Raw genomic sequence first — 21585 nt, 5'->3', positions numbered from 1 at the left:
CGAAAGGCATAGAGAAAACGAGTTATAGAAATAGTTAAGAAACAACCTCAAACAAAGATGTTTCATGGTGATAAACTCACCTAGATATTTGTCCATTCCTCTATCGTCTCATAGATTTAGAGAGATTAGGGTGTGGGAGCATATAAACTTAAAGTAGGGCAATTCTTAAACCACCTCTCGCTCAAAGGGGTGAGATCGACAAAGGAAAAACCACTAATGATCTTCGGATCACTCGACCAAGACAATGGAAAGTGAGGGCGCTAGTCATCCCGGTTGTGACCATTGAATTTGTTGGAATAAGCCTTAATAGTCAATCAATATTAGTTGTATTTAATTTTGTATCATGACCTTGATATACATATTCATTAACATATGTATATATAATTATTAGACATTGTATTTATTGTGTTACTTTTATATGACATAATAAAGTCCTTAGAATAATTTGTTTGTTTAATGATACATTTAGTGTGACTTAATCGTGAGACCTAATTAAACATAAGGACATTATTCTTAAGGTATTCGTAAAGTCTTATTATCACATAGGACAACAGTGATGCATAAAGACTATTATGTGAGTAGACTAATTATCGTATCTCTGGGTCATAAATATGAGATATCAAGTGTTCACATAAGTATAAATATTTGGAGTAATATTTATATTGGATTGGCCCACCATGAGAATAAAACATAGTTGTTATGTAAGTATCATAAGTTATTCACATAGTGACAATGATGTATACCATCATTCGACCTGAAATCACTATGGATCCTAGATGTGGAGTCAAATACTTTATTATCATCAAACATTGTTCGTAACAAGGTGATCATAAAGATAGTTGATGGATACTCTACAAATCATGTTGAGGGACATGAGTGACCTAGATAAGATTTGTCTCTTCTACATATACATTAGTAATAATATAGTCCCTTGATTGAGTAGACTATAAAATGCATGATCGTGCTCAAATAAGTTGATATGAGATATTAGACTTATTTGTTGTTATCAAATATACTCTGGGATTAAGAAATATAAACTTGGACTATACAAGGGTGACACATTTTATGCATTATGTTCAATATAGATATAAAGGAAAAATGGTAATTGTACACAGGATCATTATCATAGAAAAGTTATATCATATCACATGATATTCCTGTCACTTGGATAATAGTGATGTGTTGCGAGATATCGCTCATTGTTTATAATATTAAATAGATAGTTTAATTTTATTGCCAACATTACGAGAACCTACATGGTCACACACATAGATTACTAATAGCAGAATGGACGATTGAATAAAATAAGATTTAATTTAATTATGTGTTAATAGTATTTAAATTGTCTAATACATTAACATATATATAATTTATTTGATTAAATATGCTTTAATTAAATGAATGAGAATGATAATTAATTAAATATAATATAATATAATATAATAATTTATATATATATATATATATATATATATATATATATATATATATATATATATATATATATATATATTTGATTGAGGTTATTTTTTAAAGAGTCTAAAATAAGAATATTAGAATTTTAGTAGCTCTCTATAAATAGAGAAACTCTTCCCCTCCAATCATGGTTTATAGTTTTTGTCATTCTTAGAAAACAGCTAGCATCGCCTTTCACTTTGTTCTCGTGTGGGCTTCATAGATACGATATATTCCATGTTTGTGAATAATGTTTTAATAAAGATTCGTTCATCGGGATTGTTCTGCTAAGAGGATCAAAAAATTTGAAAAAAAACTCCTCTTAAATCCCTTTAGAAGCGCAGTCTCGTCCCTTAACCCTCACAAACTTGTCCTTCCAGTCTCTCTAGGGGTTGAAGTTAGGTTTTAGTAAGCTTTTACCCAAGAGACCAAATAATGACACCCAAGCACTAATGGGGGTAAGTCTGGAGCCATGGAAAGAAAAGAATACCTCAATGGTATAAGGAACCTCTAATTTGCGATACATAATTCATAGCGTCCTGATAATACCCCAAATATTAGGCTTTCGAATTACCTCTCGAATTATCATTTGAAGGACTGTGTACTGATATGTTTGAGAGAAGATCTTAAGAGGCGACTTGGGGATCTTCAGTCGCCCGTTTATCAGGTTGACTGTATATTTATTGAAAGTATCTCCCTTTTATTAAATATCTCATCCTCTAAGGCAAGTAGCTTGATGTAGGAATGTGTGAGTGATGCCTCCTTATGCTATAACATCATGGAAGAGGTCATAAGAGAGGTAAACCATGTTCCCCTGAATATCAAGAAACTCATTCTCATTCCCTAAATGGTTTTTTATTTCCAAGAAGGCATTAGATCCAAGTCCAATGTGGCTATAAATACCTCAACATCATAGTTGAGAAGGATAATCTAACTTTAATACATAAAATCATACATACAAGACTTCTCGCCCTTAAGTGAGCTAGCTCTCCATCTCACAACAAACCTTAAAATCTCCAACAACCCTTAATCACAAGGGGTTGCCACATATTTATATTTTTTAGCAATTACACATCTTATTTATAAGACAAGAGTGTGGACTTAGAATATTTAAGAGAAACATTTGCTAATTAATTCTTACATTTACAAAAATCTTGTAAATTTCATCTTTACATTTTTTAAGTTTGAATATTAGTATCAAGGTTTAAAGAAGGAATTCAAATACCTTGGAATGTATACTCTTCTTTTATAATACATTAGAATTATTGTGAAGATTTGATTATGTTACACAAGTTATGAAGTGAATACCAACAATGCTCCTCTTTTCATACTTAATTGGATAACACCTCTACACCGTTACCTATGCATCAATATTCAATCTTCTTGATTAGTATTGATGTGTAATCATATCATAACAGTTAAGATTAATATGAATATTCCCTAATTTTAACTTTTTTATCTTCATCCAACATGTCTCATATCTAATTATAATGAATGTCAATGTATTTGGAGTGTGAATCAAACATGAGGTTCTTAATTTCATGGATGGCATTTCGACTGTCACAATTTACCACATATTCATATTGTACATTTCTTATCTCACATAAGAAATTATTCATTCATAATATTTCTTTGAAATATTCAGACACATTAATATATTCAGTTTTAGTAGTTTGTAATGCACACACTTTCTATATGTGCCATTTGTGTTCTATGTGCTATTTACTTCTTCTTCTTTTTTCTACTTTTTGATAACGATAGAGGGTAGAAGTATACTCTTATGGGGAGAAGAGTATACTTTTTTATTTATGAGAGGGAGTTAACTACACCAATTTTGTTCATCTATATTTTTAATGTTAACACCTCCCTAAGAAATATGTAGTCAATCTAAAAAAAGGGAGAATGTGAAGGCGTAAAAAACACAAGAAAGGGGGGTTTGAATTGAGTTTTACAAGCAATTTTTTTTCTAAAACAAGAACACCACTAACAAGTTAATAATAAAGAGATAAAAACACAAGTATTTTTATCCTGGTTCGCTTGAACTCAAAGCTAATTTATTCCACTCGCCAAGGTGATTTTGCCTTATACACAATGACTTAATCCACTATAATCAATAGATTACAACAAACACAAAGAATAACCTTCTTTGTCTTCTCAAGGATCCAACTAATCCTTAGTCTCCTTAAGGACTCAAAAATAACAACCTTCTTTGTCTTCTTAAGGATAACCTCCTTAAGGAATCAAACTAAGAGTTTGAATAATATTTTGTGTGTTACAAGATACTTCTACACAAACAGATTTTACACAAATGAATAGCAAACATTTAAAGAAAAACTGTATACAAAAGAATGATAGTTTTTCACAAAGAAAATAACTTGTCAAAAATATTTGCGTAACAGGTGGTTTTCTTCAAGTCTCCAAGTCTTACTTATATAGCATAAGTATAGGACCGTTGGAGGGCAAAATGGGGAAAACTCATTTGAGCGGCTGTCAACTGTTGGATGGAAAAGAAATGATATTGTGTACTATCCTTTCGCCCACAAAATTAGTGACAGGTGTGATGTATAGTATTGTCCTTTCCCATGAAATCAGGTAGTGGAAAAGTCGTTTATTTTGTACCATATACTATTTTATCATGTTCCTATTTTGATTTTATCTTCAAATTCATTGGCTTCTGATGAAAGTTTATAAAACATGAAATGAAGAAATAAAGAGCTGGATTAAGAAACTTCTGAACATTTGGTCAGAACCTTGACAGCGTTAGTAGTCTGGCTTAAGATCTTCAATATCTTTAGAGTCTTCAGAATCCTCAGTCAGAACCTTGATAACTTCAATCGTCTGTCTAGTGATATTCAGAATCTTCAACTACATAACACAACTTCATAAGCTTGTCATTCTTCAGAAATTTGGTGATCAGAGTCACATCCAGAAGCATGAACTGAGAGAACATTGCAACGACAACATAATATCTCCTCAGAAGCTTCTGATGAGTGAAATAGCTTAGAAGCAGAAAGAATATTGCAGTAACAATATTGATGTCTTTCAGAACTTCTAATAACTTGCACAGAAACGGATTTAGAACACATAGTTTAAAAACTGGTGATGTTGACCATCATATATTCAGAATCAGAATTGGTTGTTAAGGCTACACAATAACAAACCATTAGGGTATCAAAATTGTTCTCACACAAATACAATATTGTTATCATCAAAACTCAAGGTATAAATATAGAATCAAATTTTGTTCTAACAAAATGTAGTTCTATGTGTTGTGCGGTTTAATGTCTTCTAAATATTTTGGTGATGACAACTATACAAGGAAAGATAAGTTAAAAGTATCATCAATCAAGAAGCAATCACAAGGCAAAGTGTTCAAGCTCCATTTGAAAGAGCTAAATAAATTTAAATGAATTAATCGGGAGGAACTAAATTTGTGAAAGATCATTTGATCATGTGCTAAGTGTTTTAAATCTTGTACTTGGTCAGTTAAAGTAGTAAGACAATTCACACACACTAAAACTATTTTAAAATCTTCATCTTTTTCTCAAAACTTTTTAAAACCAATCATGTCAAGTACTTAAATTATTAAAAAACAATTATGATCAATTGGAAAAGATAAACTCATTATCTAATCAATTCGACATTTTATTTAATCGATTGAGGTGTGAATCCCCTCCTAATCATTAAGAAATCTTTTTAATCAATTAAATGGTGAACCATATTAGGGTTCCGATTTCTGATTTAACCTAATCGATTAGCTTTTTGTTTCTAATCTATTAGGAAGCAATCAGACTCATGGATTGTTTCCTTTTTAAGCTAATTTTTCTATATAAATGAGTGATTTCATCACTTCTAAATCACGAATTTTATGAATTATCTACTCTCCTTCTCCCTATTTTATTAATTTTATTCACTAGAAATTTATTTAGTGTTAAGAGAGTGAGATGCTTCATTTGAGAGTTATGTTGTGCTGATTTTGTTTATTTAAGAGCTTAATTATCTTGTAATTTTGTTATAGACTTGAAGGTTGCAAGATAAACTTGTAGAACATATTGAAGCAAGGTTGTTGGGATGAACTTGTGTAAAATCTCAAATTTTTGGTTGTGTAAATCCTAAGAGAAAACTCTTGGGGAGTGGAGTAAGCCATGTGGTTTAAGGTCAAATCAGGATAATCTATAATCTGATCTCTCTTACTTTATCTATTTGTTTTTTTGTCATTTATCTTTATCGTTGATTAATCTTTGATGCTACCCTCTTCTTGAAATTAATCAACTTAAAATTAATCAATTTTCTAAAATATTTTTTAAAATCAAATATCACAAACCAAATACAAAAAGAAACTTCTCGAAAAGTTTGATGTGATGGGCTCTTTTTTCATCTCATAACTTTAAGGCCTGATATTCTATTTGCAGAAATACTAAAATAACACCACTTTTTGACATCTACACCGGATTTATATACGGCACAATCCATATTTTCCTTTATTATATTATTATCCAATGCAGTGAAATTTGTGTCAATTTTAAACCAATGCTTGAAACTACGGTGTAAACGGCTACGGTGTTATAATTCAGTGTAAGCATAGCATTTCTCTTCTATTTATTGTCTGATTTTAAGCCAAATTCCAATTAGATTTTAGGGAGTCTCATTTAACATATGTTAAGAGGAATTTTAGATATCTTAAAGAGACCGTTAATCTTTGTTGTTGTATAAGAGTTAGTAGGATTACATGATGATTATGTTGGAGATAGAATTGAAAGAATACATTAGTGGTGTCAACTCTTTGGTCAAAAAGTTATCTCCTAATCAAACAAATACAATCAACCATTACATTATCAAGAAGAGAAGTAAAATAAATTTCAGCTGTAAGTTGTAAAACTCGACTATTGTAAATGTAATATCAACTTGAAGACTATTAGATCAAATGTGCACTTGTATTCATATCATTCGTCACAAAAGACTTTTTTTAAAAGCCATACTTCTTCTGGTATTTATCCATTAAAAAGTTTTGAAGGAGACAAATTGATCAAATCAACTGTAGTTTTTAATCTCTCACTCCAAAATAACTTCAGGATTTTAGAATGAGAAACCACACTTTAAACAATATCCATAGTTATTATATCCATCCTTTCAGCTGAATCATTCATTTGAGAAATCTTGTTAGAAGCTTTCTCATGTCTGATTCCATGGAGTTTGTAATAACCTACGAGATGAGCGCTCTCCACCATTATTGACTCTTAAACATTTCAACTTTCTTTTAAATACTCGTTCTACAAGAATTTGAAAACTCTGAGAAGTATGTCTTCCTTCTTTAATAAATACACACACGTGTGTCTGAGTGATCATTAATTAAGATAACAAAGTATTGTGCAATATTAAGGGACCTTTCAAATGTTAAGCACCCATACGAAAGAACACGACGTAGAATGTATTTTATTTTTCTTGAATCATCTAATCTTGGAAAAGAAATTATGTGTTTATTTTTTTCATGCTAGACAATCTTCACATGATTCAGGTGTTTTCATCTTGATGTTTGGAAGATTATATTTAGCATAAATCTCCAAACTTTTCTCACTCACCTGTTCATCTCATTTGTGCTACGACTCTTTGCTCGTGTCTTGAGCAAAAATGCTATCTCCCTTGTTCATATTTATGTACATAATTCAAATGAAGTCTTGCTTTTTTTCACAAAAAATAATCTTGCTTCCTTTATTGATCTTCCATTTATCAATTTGAAATTAATTGACAATATTATCTAGCTTTCCTACTCATATAAGGTTTAGATATATGTCTATAACATGTATAATCTCTTTCAATTAAAGTTTATTGTCATTCTATGTGACGGTTTTATGATATATATGATGAGAAAAATATTTCATGCGGTATAACGTGGAAGGATGTTTTTGAGTCAATTATACAAATACACTTATCAAATACTTCGTCTCAAATTATAAGATATTTTATATCTTTTACGCAAATTAAGAAATATAATAGTTATTATATAAAAAAGATAAATTATGTATGACTTTATAATACTGTCATTTATTTATTATAGATGAAAGAGAAATTTAAAAAATAATAAAAAGAAATAGTAATAAATGAGGTTATATTGAGAAAAAAGACATTAATGTTGCATTGAAATTATAATATGACTTATAATTTAGAACAAATATTTTTGAAAAAATAATTTATAATTTGGGACAGACAGAATATCATTTAAATAATTATCTTCTTCGATAAAAAAATACATTTTCATCGTCGGAAAGCCATGATGTGGTGGTTCCATCTTTCTTCTTTTCCCTTGGTTCAATTTGGTCAAAATGAATAGTCATAACTCGTTGATTTCTTTTCAAGAATTTGTAGTCATATTTTCTATGGCCCAATTTGCCACAATAATAAGAACTCAATCAGGATTTAACTTGCCACTTGCCCACTTATATCTGGCACCCCACGTATTTTTATAATTCCCAAACTATTCATAGAAAAATTTAAGTCAAAAATATGAATGAAATTTTCGATAATTCATTTAAAATTTTCGATACAAAATTTTTATATAGTTTATTGGAGATTTCGAAAGTCTGTAGTTTATTGGAATTTTTGAAAAGTGTTGTAGTTTACTGAAAATTTCAAAATTTCCGGTAGTGTAAAAAAATTTTAATTTTGTAATTTATCGGAAATTTCGAAAAGTGTTGTAGTTTATTGAAAATTTTATAATTTTCGGTAGTGTAAAAACAATTCAAAACTTTTTGAATGTTTTTTTATTCCGATATTTTTTTATCGGAAAATTTGAAAAAATTCGGTGTTTTTTTTTTTTATTTCTGGTATTTTCTCAAAATTTTCGATAAAAAAATAGTGAGAACATAAAGGTAATAGCATTCATAATATGGAGGTGGTAGATATGAGTGGGGGTAGCAAGTTAAATCCTCCAAGACAATCTCCTGGGAGATTTGAATCTACCTCATGATTTCTCACTATCACCTTTTTACCTCTTCCTTTATTTTCACACAGTTTCTTCGAACTAATTTTTCAAGCATCTTTCCTTTTATCTTGCCTCTTCATTTGACATATACTTTGTAGGTGTTAAACATTGTAATTTTAAGTTATGATTGAGAGCTAGCATTCGACTAAGTCGAAGTTGTCTTAATCACTACGCCAAATAAGGGAACAGATGGCGCTTTTTTTTGCCTATAACAGCGCTTTAAAGCGCCCTCTAATCTGGCGCTGGCATAGGTAAAGACAGCGTTTTTTTTTCCTGGTGAAAGCGCTCTCTAAAGTGGCTCTTTAAGCCCTTTAAGGGCCACTTTAGAGGGCGCTTTTTAAAGAAAGCGCCCTCTAAAGTGGAAACTTTTAAGGGTTTAGAGGGCGCTTTTACTGGAAAGCGCCCTCTAAAGTGGAAACTTTTAAGGGTTTAGAGGGCGCTTTTACTGGAAAACGCCCTCTAAAGTGGAAATTTAAAGGGTTTAGAGGGCGCTTATTTTGGAAAGCGCCCTCTAAAGTGGGTGGTTATTTAATTTTTTTTTTAAAAAAAGCGCTATATTTTTTTATTTATTTTAGACAACCTGTATATTGAAGCAGTACATCTAAAACTGTATAATTTGAAGCCCTTTTTCACACATTGCATTCAACAAGTCTTATATACAACAATCCATACATATACAACAATCCACTGATATATAATCGTTTAACTTCTAAATATTCTAAATATACAACCAATTCATAACTTAAAAAGAAATAAAACTAAGTAGCAAAAGCATCTCTGAGATGTATGTTTTTTTTGCTAGCCGCAGTCTTCTTAGCAACAACCTCTTTTTGTTCAATATCAATAGCATGAACCTAAAATATCATAAAATTAGTTAGGTGGAGTATAAGATCAAGAATTAACATTTTCTATGCATAAAAATCATATAATTGTGTTTATACCTTTTTTTTTATGCAACTGACTCGATTTGCTGCGTAATCCCCTTATATTTTTGGTCCCTTATCTTTTGAAGATAGAATTGATATTTGTTTAGATGGACATGTTCCATTGTCGTAGAGGGATACTTTCAAATATCCAGCATCATCATCTACGCGAATGAGGCTTGACGACAATGGAACATCTCCATCTAAACAAATATCAATTGATACTTTCAAATATCCAGCATCATCATCTACGCGAATGAGGCTTGACGATAATGGAACATCTCCATCTAAACAAATATCAATTGATACTTTCAAATATCCAGCATCATCATCTACGCGAATGAGGCTTGACGACAATGGAACATCTCCATCTAAACAAATATCAATTGATACTTTCAAGTATCCCTTGCCCCTTGCACGAATGATTGACTTCATAATAGCCATTTTACCTGTAATAAAGAAAACAATTAAAATCAGATGACAAATATAAAAACAATTAAAATCATAAAAGCCATTTTACCTGTAATAAAGAAAACAATTAAAATCATTTGACCTGTACCTTTTTCACTAAGTTCTCTTTCTTTTCTTGGTTGGAATATGTTATACATGTCTCTTAACAACACGGACGGTTGGATTGATCCAAATACCCTAATTATGATCATTTCTAATATATGAATCATTTGATATAATATTCTCATCTTGATCATTTCTGGTAAACGAGTCAATCTCAACATCAATATCACCTTGATCTCCAGTGTTTTCATCAATTACTTTGTTGGAAAAAAGAACTATAGACCATTTCGTACTTTTCGGATCATTGACATAGAACACTTGTCTAGCTTGAGAGGCTAGAATAAAAGACTCATCTTTGTATCCCACCCTATTAAGATCCACTTGCAAAAATCCTGACTTATCCATTCGAATGCCGTTATTATTTTCAACCCACTTGCAACCAAATATAGGAATCTGAAACTTCTCATAATCAAACACCCAAATGCGCTCGATAACACCAAAATACGATAGATTTGCAAATTTGGGGTTTAAGTCCTTCACACTTGATATGTGCATTGCTTCAGCTACCACGGTGACACCACTATTCTGCATAGTACTTTTATCATCTTGTTCTTTGGTATAAAATGTGTATCCATTAATCGCGTATGCGCTATAAGAAAAAACATGGAAACTTGGACCATATGCTAAGCATCTCAACCTTTCTGTTATTGAAGCGGGATCTGAATAATACTTTGAATAAATATGATCCTTAAACCAAGGTATAAAACATCGATTGTGCTCTCGTACTATCCAATTTTCATTTCTATTGGGATTTAAACCTCGGAGAACATCCTTGTGAATTTCAACATACGGCTCAACCTCATTCTCATTGTGCAGAACATACAAATGCACTTGATCCCGTTCGACCCTTTAAGTTGTACAACTTTAATACCGCAGACAATCTTGTGAATTTAGTGCAACCATCATACAAAGGTTTCTCTGCATCACTTACCAACCTCTCAAACATTTCGGGACAATCCTTAAGATCTCCTTCAAGTGCTTCTGCAATCTCTTCAACTCGATCACAATCGTATGTATCTGCGCCACTATAGTTTGAGGCATAGGTCGTACTATCCCCCGGTTCAACATTCTCGTTACTTTTCTCACCATGCAAATTCCAACATGTATAACTTCGATCAATTCCATGCCTCATTAGATGCGATGTCAACTGAACTGCGTCAATCCGTTTCCCATAACAACAACCCAAGCAAGGACATATCATTCTACTGGGGTCTTCGGCGTGCGCAACGGCAAACTTAACGAATTCTGATACCCCATTCTCGTACTCTCTCGACAATCGATTGGAAGACATCCATGTATTATCCATTACTAATTAGAATAAACAAAAAACAATTTCAGAAGAGAAACCAAAAATGGGATGAGACAAAACAATTTCGCTTTATTGAGTTAGTCTCTGTGCAGGGCATTCATGTCTCCAACAACAACCCAAAACCAAAATAATTTTGGTTTATTGAGTTAGTTTCTCAACATTTTCAGATATCTCTGACTTCAATAGCATGAGAATGTATGAACCATGCATTAAGCATTAGTGGTATGCACTAATTTGTAGCATAGTTATATATCATCATATAGTTTTTACAAAAGATAAACATTGACTAGAAAATATATATGTAGAATTGTATAATAGGATCTAACTGAAAGCTAACAGAAGAATAGTCGACTCTAATTTACTCTATCAAATAACATCCATACCTAAACTTCTTAAGTTACTAGCTACGCTATGTATGCTAGAATAAATACACTTATAAGCTGCATAGTGTACCTTTGATTGGTAGAAGGTGTTTTAGATATTGCTGCCTCCTTTTTCTACATCGAGAAACAAATGGAACAGTTGGTGAAATTTAACCCATAATGCCTAGTCTCCATTGCTAGCATTGCAACACAATAATTATTGTTGAGAATACTCAATAAATGTATGAACCTAGAAAAATGAAACCAAAAATGAACAATAGCGAACGTCAAAAGAGAAACCAAGTAATATGAAGATTAGAAAAATACCTATGGTGTCAAAATCGAACAGCTAACAACGAATTAATAGAAGGAGGAAACATCGTAGATCTAACAGAGGTGGAAGGAGAACGCCTTAGAAGTAGCGAAAATCGTAGCAGTGAGAACCCTAACGTGAAAAAGAACGAAAATAACAGAGAGTGAAATAACAAAACGCGCAGTATGTTATAATTTTAATGTTTACTAAAGGGGACCTTAGAGGGCGCTTGTGGAAAAAAAGCGCCCTCTAAAGGGGGCCTAAGAGGGCGCTTATGAAAGCGCTCTCTAAGGCTTTCCAAAAGCGCTTTATAAACTGGAAATGCACATGGACTTATAGAGCGCTTTTTTAAAAGCGCCCTCTAAGGGTAACCTTAGAGGGCGCTTTCTAGAAAGCGCCCTATATTGTTGTCCCTCTATCTCCTCCTTATTTTTTCGCTTCACCTTAGAGGGCGCTTTATTACAAAAGCACCCTCTAAAGTGCGCTGTCTATTCCAGTTGTTCGCTCCTTATTTTTTTGCTTCACTTTAGAGTGCGCTTTTGTAATAAAGCGCCCTCTAAGGTGCGTTGTCTATTCTAGTTTTTGGCGTAGTGAATCAGCTGTATTCGACAAAGTCAAATACAACATAAAGTAGTGTCAAAATATAACTTGTAACTTTGTATTTTAAAATTTGTACCTTTGGGCTAGGGCCGGTTTGTATTGTTTGGGCATGCGGCTTAGTTTTTTTTTTATCTAAATGGCTTTGTATGATGTAAACATAACTTCACTCAATCCTAATTTTCATAATACAGTTTTATAATTTTCTCTCTTTTCTCTCTTCTTCTTCTTTGTCTTTTAACTTTCTTGAAAACTTTTGTTCCAACAAATTGGTATCAAGGAGTCCGGTTGCAATTCAAAGAGAATATGCAATGACAAACGGAACAACAACATCAATGCAATTTCCAGCGAATGTACCGGTTTTAAAAGGGGAGAACTATGAATTGTGGATTACGCAAATGAAGTTGTGTGGTGAATCAATCAACGATTTGCAGAATATTGAAGATGAAGTTGTGTGGTGAATCAATCAACAATTCTGATGATATGCTACTCGTGGACAACACTCAGTCGAACACAAAGAAAATCAACATGTGGTACATAGATTCAGGATGCAGTAACGACATGACTGACAATAAAACGTGGTTCACCAAGCTAGATAAATCAGTCGAGAAAGTGATAAAGTTTGCAAACGGCAAACATATCATATCAAGTGGAAAATGAGATATTTATGTTGTTTGGAAGGGTGGTCGAAAAGCCAACATCACTGATGTGTTGTATGTACCATTGATGACAAGTAACTTGATAAGTGTAGGTCAATTATTTGTAAAAGAGTATAACATGAAGATAGAAAAGAATCATATGAAGGTATATCATAGTGATGGCAAGTTAATTATGAAGGCGCCTTTAACAGACAACAAGACCTCCAAAGTATAGATCAACCTAGTTGATCACAAGTGTTTTGCTTCGACTGCATAAGAAGACAAGAAATTACTATGGCATCATAGGTATGGACATTTAAACTTCAGAAGTTTAGGCATGCTCAACCATAAGAAAATAGTGTATGGCTTACCTCAGGTGAAGGAACCAAGTCAGATGTATGAGGAATTTTGCAAAGCAAAGCAGACCAGGAAAGCATTCAATCATGACTTGCCAATGAGGTCGAAGGATAAGCTAGAGTTAGTTCACTCTGATGTGTGTGGACCATTTAAAGTGATGTCGAATGGAGATAACTACTACTTTCTAACATTTTTAGATGAGTTCACTAGATATATGTGGATTTATCTTATTGAAAGGAAGAGTGAGGTATTCACATAGTTCAACAAGTTCAAATTTCATGTTGAAAAGCAAAGTGGATGCAAGTTGAAGAAATTGAGAACTGATGGTGGTGGTGAATACACCTCTCGAGAATTTTCTAGATTTTGCAATGAGGAAGGTATATAACATGACAACATTTCACCTATACACCTCAACATAATGGCATAGATGAGAGGAAGAATTGAATTATACTGAATATGACTAGGAGCATGTTGAAAGCTAAAGATATGCCAAAGAGATTTTACGTTGAAGCATCTTCGACAATAATATACATACTAAGTAGGTGCCCAACCAAGAAGATGGTCGAGAGGACTTATTATGAAGCTTGGACAGGTGTGAAGCTGAATGTTAGTCATCTTAAAGTGTTTGGATAAATTTGGTTCAAGATGTACTTGAATAATTTAGGAAGAAAATAGATGACAGAAGTCAGACAATGGTGCTCATAGGTTATCATCTAACTGTTGCATACAAGATATATTCACCAAATGATGATAAACTAGTGATCAATCTAGATGTTCTAGTGGGTGAAAGCAAAAGGTGGGATTTGAGTCAAGGGTCAGTTCGACAGGAGTCAGATACAGTTACAACTGTTTTTGAAGAAGACCAACAAACTGAAGTCCCAACAAATCGAAATGAAGAACCACCTAAGTAAAATGTTAGAAGATCGACTAGAGCAAGAACTGGGTCAACAAGGTTAGCTGGATATGAGAGATTTCCAGATGAAGCATTCGATGCAGATGGTGACTTAATAGAAGAAGCGATGATGATGGCTGAATCAGAACCAATCAATTTGGATCAAGCCATGAATTATTCGAATTGGTTAGCAGCCATGAAAGAAGAACGCAGGTCAATCGAGAAGAACAAGATCTGAGAGCTTGTTGAAAGGTCAGTCAAGAAGCCAATTGATATAAAGTGGGTTTACAAGCTGGAACGAAGACCAAATTGAGAAATTGTTAAGTATAAGGCAAGACTAGTGGCGAAAGGTTTTCTGCAAAAACCTGGTATTGATTTCTACAAAGTCTACACACCTGTTACAAGGCTGGAGTAAATCAGAATTGTTGTGTCGACAATAGCATACGTAGGGTGGAAGATACATCAGTTGGATGTAAAATCGGCATTTCTAAATGGACCTCTGGAAGAAGATGATTATGTCAATCAACCACCAGGATTCAAAATCAAAGGGTAGCAGTCAAAACTTGACAGATTGAGGAAGAATCACTATGGTCTGAAGCAAGCTCTAAGAGCTTGGAATAAGAGAATAGATAGCTTTATAATCAAAGCAGGTTTCACAAAGTGTGTCTATGAACATGGAATGTATGTCAACGATGAAGACATGGTCATTCGAATCATCATATGCATGTACGTAGATGATTTGTTGATTACAGGTGCATATGAAGTCGAGATAAGAAAAGTCAAGTCGAAGTTGATGCAAGAGTTTGAAATATACGACTTAGGGAATTTTTCATATTTATTAGGGATGGAGTTCAAAGATACGAGAGAAGGAGTGTTCCTGCACCAAAAGAAGTATGTCCAAGATATCTTGAAAAGATTCAAGATGAGCACCTGTAATGCAACTGCTACACCATTAGAAACTGGAGAAAAGTTGAGGAATGAGACAAATGATGAGTTTGTAAGTGCAACATTGTGCAAACAAATCATTGGATCCTTGATGTATCTTTGCAATATCAGGCCATACATTTGTCAAAGTGTCGTATTATTAAGTAGATTCATGGAGAAACCCCAAGAATGTCATCTCATTGCAGTTAAGAGGGTCTTGAGATACATAAAGGGTACGATTGATCGTGGTGTGTTGATGTCGAGGCAGACGAAGACCAACATAGATGAAGAAGTATATGGCTACACTGATTCAGATATCAGTGGAGATCAAGACGAAAATAAGAGTACTACATGATACATAATCAAGATCGAAGCCGCTCCAATCTCATGAAGCTTAAGGAAGCAAAGCATTATGGTTTTATCATCGTGTGAAGCTGAGTATGTGGATGCATCATATGTAGCATGCCAAGCAGCATGGTTAGAGATGTTGCTCAAAGAGCTCAAGCTAATAGAAGTTAAGAAAATGAAGTTGTTTGTCGATAACAAGTCAGCTATCGATCTAGCGAACCATCCAGTGTGTCATGGCCAAAGTAAGCATATAGAAAGGAGATATCATTTCTGAGGGATCAAGTCAACAAATAAAATCTTGAACTTGAGCATTGCAAGACAGAAGTGCAACTAGCTGGCATACTCGCCAAACCCCTGAAGAAAGTCAGGTTCGACGAGTTGAAGAGAAGCATCGAGATGAGAAGCCTCGAGAACATGAATTAGGGAGAGTGTTAGAAGTTGTAATTTGAATTTCTGATTGAGAGCTAGTATTCGACTAGGCTAAAGAAGTTAGTCGAAGTTGTCGTAGTCAGTTGTATTCGACAGAGTCGAATACAACATAAAATAGTGTCTAAATGTAACTTGTAATTTTGTATTTTACATTTTGTACGTTTAGACTTGGGTCGGTTTATATAGTTTGGGTATGGGTCTTAGTTTCCTATATAAATGGCTTTGTATGATGTAAATATAACTTCATCAATCCTAATTTTTATAATTCATTTTTATAGTTTTCTCTCTTCTTCTCCTCTATCTTTTATATTTCTTCTTTTTCTCTACCTTTTATCTTTCTTGAAAAAATTTGTTCCAACGGTAGGATCATTCATGCTAAACTTTCCATACTGGGATGGATAGATGAGAGTGACAACTAGAGTGTCTCATCTCTCAAGCAATGAACTTGGGAGTATAAGTGTTTGCAACTCATCATATATATTCATTTCAGTCAACACCAATTGGTTTAGAATACCTTTGAAGGTATGTAGATGTTCAATCATGTTTTGATCGTCATAGTACTTTAAGTTCACAAGTTTTCTAACAAGGAAGACTTCGTTTCTACGCGTCTTCTTTTGAATCAAGAATTCAATCTCCATCCACAATTCACATGCATTGGTATAAGCTGATACATACTCCAACAAACTTTGATCAATGCCTTTTTCGAATCATAACTATTGCCTTCTGATATAAGGTCTCCTAATCGTTTTTGCTCTTTTTCTCAAGTTTATATTCTTAGGTGTTTGACTCAGCCAAATCTTTGTAATATAAGTTGTCTTGTATCACCTACTTTCAATATGTGAAATTATCTATTATCCAGAAAATTCTCTCAATGTAAAATGATAAAATCACAAGACCTAGTCTAATAAAATATCTCCAATATAGAAAAATAGAATTACAATAGCTATCTTAATACAGGAGGAAATCTTTTCATCTCTCTCAAGTCAAAGGGTATTCAATATCTCTCAATTCTTAATAAATTGTGATAAAAACAAAATTTAATAAATTGTGATAAAAACAAAACTCTTTTTTTCTCTCAAATAATTTTGTTAGAACCCACTTTTGAATTGCTTCTCTTGGATTTGGATAAGATGGTGAAACACTTCAAAAGTCCATCTATTTAAAGGAGAAAAATGTTTCTTAAAAAATTCAAGAGATAGTGGATATTTAGGGCCTGTTTGAAACACTTTTTAATTTTAGTTATTAAAATTTGTTTTTCAAATCTATTTTAAAAACTATTTTTAAGAAGAAAATTAACAAAAAATTTGTTTGATAAACTATTTTTTAAAAACTGTTTTGAAAATATGAAAATGAAAAAACTTGTTTGATAATCTAATCTTTTAATAGTATTTTAAGAAGAGAATAAAAATGCATATTTTGTTATTTACTTTTAAAATCTATTTTATTGTATAAAATATTACAAACTTAAGAAAATTAATTGATATTTGGTCGAATATAAATAATTGGATTAAATCAATTTTTAATTTTACAAATCACATAACACTTGTTTGTAATAATAATAAGAAAAAAACAAGTAAAAAATGGGATTCCACGTTTAATAAAAAAAATTATATAGTGAAAATAATTAAGAAACATAAAAAAAATTAAGTAAAATAAATAAACATATTTGAAAATGTTACTTATACATAAAAAGAGTATAAATAAAAAAAATAACATACTCTTTCAAATACGTTTTTCTATTTTATTTTTAAAATATAAAAATTATTAAAATTACATTACTGCTATTAATACAAATTATAAATTTTTATGTTTTTTTTTCAAATTTTATAATACTAAAAACTAAAAAGTAAAACACAACTAAACTGTTTCACTTTTTTGCTTTTAAAAATTGAAAAATAGAAAAGAGTTTTAAAAAACACTTTTGCAAAACATTATATTCAAACAAGTTTTTAAATTTTAAATTTTCAAAAACTAGAAAAGAATTTTTAAGATGCATTTCAAACAGGCCCTTAATTCTTATATTTACCGTGTAACTTTGTAAATTTCATTTCACATTTCCTAAGTTAAATGTATAGTTTCCGTCCTCCTTTTTCAATGCAAAGACTATGAAATGTCCATCCTCATTTTTCTATGCATTGGAAATATTGTGATGACTTGACTATGTTGCACCTCAAACTAAAGGCTACTCCTATTTTCTTAAAAAATCAAACCCTCTGAATTTATCAATATAAATTTAGAAAAACCAGTTTTTTTTCTCATTTGGATTAAAGCTATTTTTATCAAACATAGAGGAAAGAAGCTAAAGAAATGACATTTATGATATATTCCAATCTTGGATTCCAATCTATTAGTACTAATCATTGAAGAGGAACAAGTACATTATTAAGTGATGTTTATTTCAAATTTCAACTGCATCAAAGATGCATTTCATTCACTCATACAATGAAATGATGATAATAGTAATGCTTATGGATTTAACAATGACAACTAATGCTTATTTAAATCCATATATCTGAGGTGCAGTCACCACCAGGGTATCTCATCTCATGAGCAAGGGAAGGACCATTAGGCTCAGCTCCAAAGTCCACAAAGAAGTTTGGGTTGATTTTCAGACCACCATTCTCAGTATCAACATCAACCTGTAAAATGTGAGATCCTTGCTCTACAAGCTTTGGATAAAACTGTTTATCCCAAGCACTGTACAACGAGTTGGTAACATACAGCCTCTTTCCGTCTAAGCTCAATTGAATCATCTGAGGACCCCCTCTCAGCTTATTCCCCTGAAACGCCAACATTACATACATCAGACACTGTCACGTATTCAACACTGAATTTGACACTGGACGAATAGACTATTTCAAGATGCTAAGTTTAAAAACACAAAATTGGAATATCAAATACCTTAATCTCGGGCACATCAATTTGCCAAGTTTCGCCGTCATCCTTAACAGCAACTACAGGGCTTCCTTTCTGGAAAAGGCCACCAACCCATAATTGACCAGTTAGTTTAGGATTTTTGACATCCTCAATGTTATACTGTCTTATATCGCCGTGAAGCCAGTTTACGAAGTACAGAAACCGGTCATCAAGAGAAATCAGAAAATCAGTTATAAGGCCAGGCATTTCAGGAAGAAACCAGTTTTGCACTTTCAATGGTTCCACTTGTATCACAATCTGCAAGTAAAAAGCTTAGTCGGTAAGTACTATTGATACTACTCATGATCCATTTTATGTCTTAAAAGATAGTAGATATTAAGATCTTTTCGATATACCTCATGGCCCCATGAGTCATCTTCTTTCTTGAAAAATCGTATCATGTTACTTGACAATGCACTCCCAACAAAACCTGTGTCTTTAGCAGGATCATGAAGGAACCTAATCTGCATTCAAAATCAGGACGAAACAGAAAACAAACGGCTCAAACGATTGAATCATAGACCATGGAGGTACAGGATTGAGCTAGTTTAGCTATCCATAACAAAATATCTACCTCCAAGGGTAAAAGCCCTTTTTCACCAAGGTCCAGTGTTTGTCTCAGTTCGCCCCCGGGCCAGTTGTATACGTGAAGATGCCTCCCATAGAGTCCATCAGCAACATGCTGCAAGTTAAAACCTTGTCGAAAGGCCTTAGGAGCACCCCATGATGTGCTAATCATAGTATTGAACCGCGGTTGGTACCAAAAATCATATCCAAACAATGGACTGTGACCTGGTTTCTCCCACCTTCAAGATACAAAACAATATAATTAGAAAAAAAAACATACTGAAATGCTAACTAGGGCTATTGCTGAAGATGCAACATCATATAATGTTCGATCTCGTGAGCCTTCTTGAATCTTACCTTCCTTTCACATTAAACTCTGAATCAAGAAGTAGAAATCCATTTCCATCGGCATTTCCTTCTTTATCTCCGATACACGAGATCATAATTTCACCAGAAGCCAAACAATGAGAAGTGTGTGGATAAGCTAATCCAGTCTTCTCCAAGATATCTGCAGGCTCTACAACTTTGTGCAAAGATGGAGCCCTTGGATCTGTTTTGGTGTCAACCACATGTATACGACCCGATCTGAAATAGCATAAAGTTCATTTTAGTTCACTTTACAATATTCCAATATCATTCTTTTTAGTTCATGGAATCAACAAGACACAAAAATCAACACAATTAGGGTTCAAAGTTTAGTTAGACTGTTATTTTCTCTAATTTAAGTGATGTTTCCCATCTAACTATGAAACATAGAAACGTCTAAAAGATTACAGGTCTGGTATCCGAAACCAACACGACACATACATGTAGTTATGTTCTATCACTACTATCTGGAATAGCTTTAAAAAATACCCGATTCATGTCTTATGATAGACCGCAATTAAGTGTAGATAGAGATACTTACGTAAGTCCGGGTACGATGAGAAATCTTCTCTTTGCAGACGGGTCGCCATGGCAAGAGCTGCAAGAATTCCAACCAGTATGATGCAATTCATCACCAACGTTAGGAACAGGTAATCTATGAATCACTTTGGAAAAACTTGGAGAGTTTGGATCCACATCAACCGTAGCCAAATAATCAGGCTTCTCAATTCCAGTTCCTATATTATTCAAATTCAAAATTCATCAAATCAAACATTCTTTTACAAAAATTACCAAAATTCACAGAGATGCATGCAATTCAGTTGTACCTGTGTAAACAGCAGTGACATAAATAAGAGTTTCTCTTGGACCCTTAATGGCGTCAAGAGGAGTAGCATAGCCTGGCCCTGATTTGCAGCATCCATTTCCTGCCATTTTTCTCTCTGAGAAAACTTTGAGAAGAAAAATGTGAAGAAGATTTACTGAGATAACTTCTAAGAGATGGAAAAGGTGATGATGACAGAAAGAAACAACGTTGTTGCGTATATAACTCGTGACTGTTGTGTATGTATCGAAACAGAAATGTCGTCTGTGTACATGTTCGCATTAAATTCTGTCTAGAATCGAGGTACATTAATTAGTCAATAATATTACTATGACCAAAATTAAATGTATTTGAATTTTGAAATTTTGTTCCTAATTTAATTTTTTTATTGATGTTTTCTTAAATATTAAATGTTTATGACTTTAATGTAGTGTAAGGATATCTTCCATTTTAAAATATTATATTATATAAATAATTTAAAATTTATAAATTTATATATCGGGATACATATTGTATAATATAAAAATAATTTACACTCTCAGTATACTATTTCTTTTCCTGTGAAATAATTTTTTTTTTAATTTTAATAAAGTTTAATTCCCTCCATCTTAAAATAAATATTATATATTTAACACTTTGTATTAAGAAAATAGAATGAATGAAAAGAGAAAATAATGATTTTACTAAATTATATATATCAACTATTGTTGTATTGGAATTAATATTGATGCAAATTGAAAAAATAATAAATTAAAAATATTAATTAGAGGATATAATTAAAAAATTAAAATTAAAAAATTATATTTAATAAAAT

At 32.4% G+C, this 21585-nt stretch overlaps 1 protein-coding gene across 1 annotated transcript; it reads right to left on the bottom strand.

Annotated features, from left to right (window-relative positions):
- Positions 1–18421: 18421 nt before the first annotated feature.
- LOC127083173 (selenium-binding protein 2) lies at positions 18422–21081 on the bottom strand. Its single transcript, XM_051023420.1, has 7 exons — positions 20776–21081; positions 20490–20685; positions 19940–20167; positions 19590–19821; positions 19372–19479; positions 19001–19273; positions 18422–18879 (listed from the first exon to the last, which is right to left on the bottom strand). The coding sequence occupies exons 1-7, from the start codon at positions 20879–20881 to the stop codon at positions 18598–18600; spliced, it is 1425 nt and encodes a 474-aa protein (XP_050879377.1). The 5' UTR covers positions 20882–21081; the 3' UTR covers positions 18422–18597.
- Between the last annotated feature and the right edge of the window lie 504 nt (positions 21082–21585).

Source organism: Lathyrus oleraceus, chromosome 5, assembly GCF_024323335.1.
Source record: "Lathyrus oleraceus cultivar Zhongwan6 chromosome 5, CAAS_Psat_ZW6_1.0, whole genome shotgun sequence".
NCBI lineage: Eukaryota > Viridiplantae > Streptophyta > Magnoliopsida > Fabales > Fabaceae > Lathyrus > Lathyrus oleraceus.
This window is presented reverse-complemented; position numbering and strand designations above follow the sequence as displayed.

Excerpts from the sequence above, each read along its gene's own strand:
- LOC127083173 (XM_051023420.1), bottom strand. The coding sequence starts at position 20,881 with ATGGCAGGAAATGGATGCTGCAAATCAGGGCCAGGCTATGCTACTCCT. Across the intron at positions 20,686-20,775 it reads TGTCACTGCTGTTTACACAG|GAACTGGAATTGAGAAGCCT; the intron begins GTACAACTGAAT and ends TGAATAATATAG. Across the intron at positions 19,480-19,589 it reads AAGGGCTTTTACCCTTGGAG|ATTAGGTTCCTTCATGATCC; the intron begins GTAGATATTTTG and ends TTTTGAATGCAG.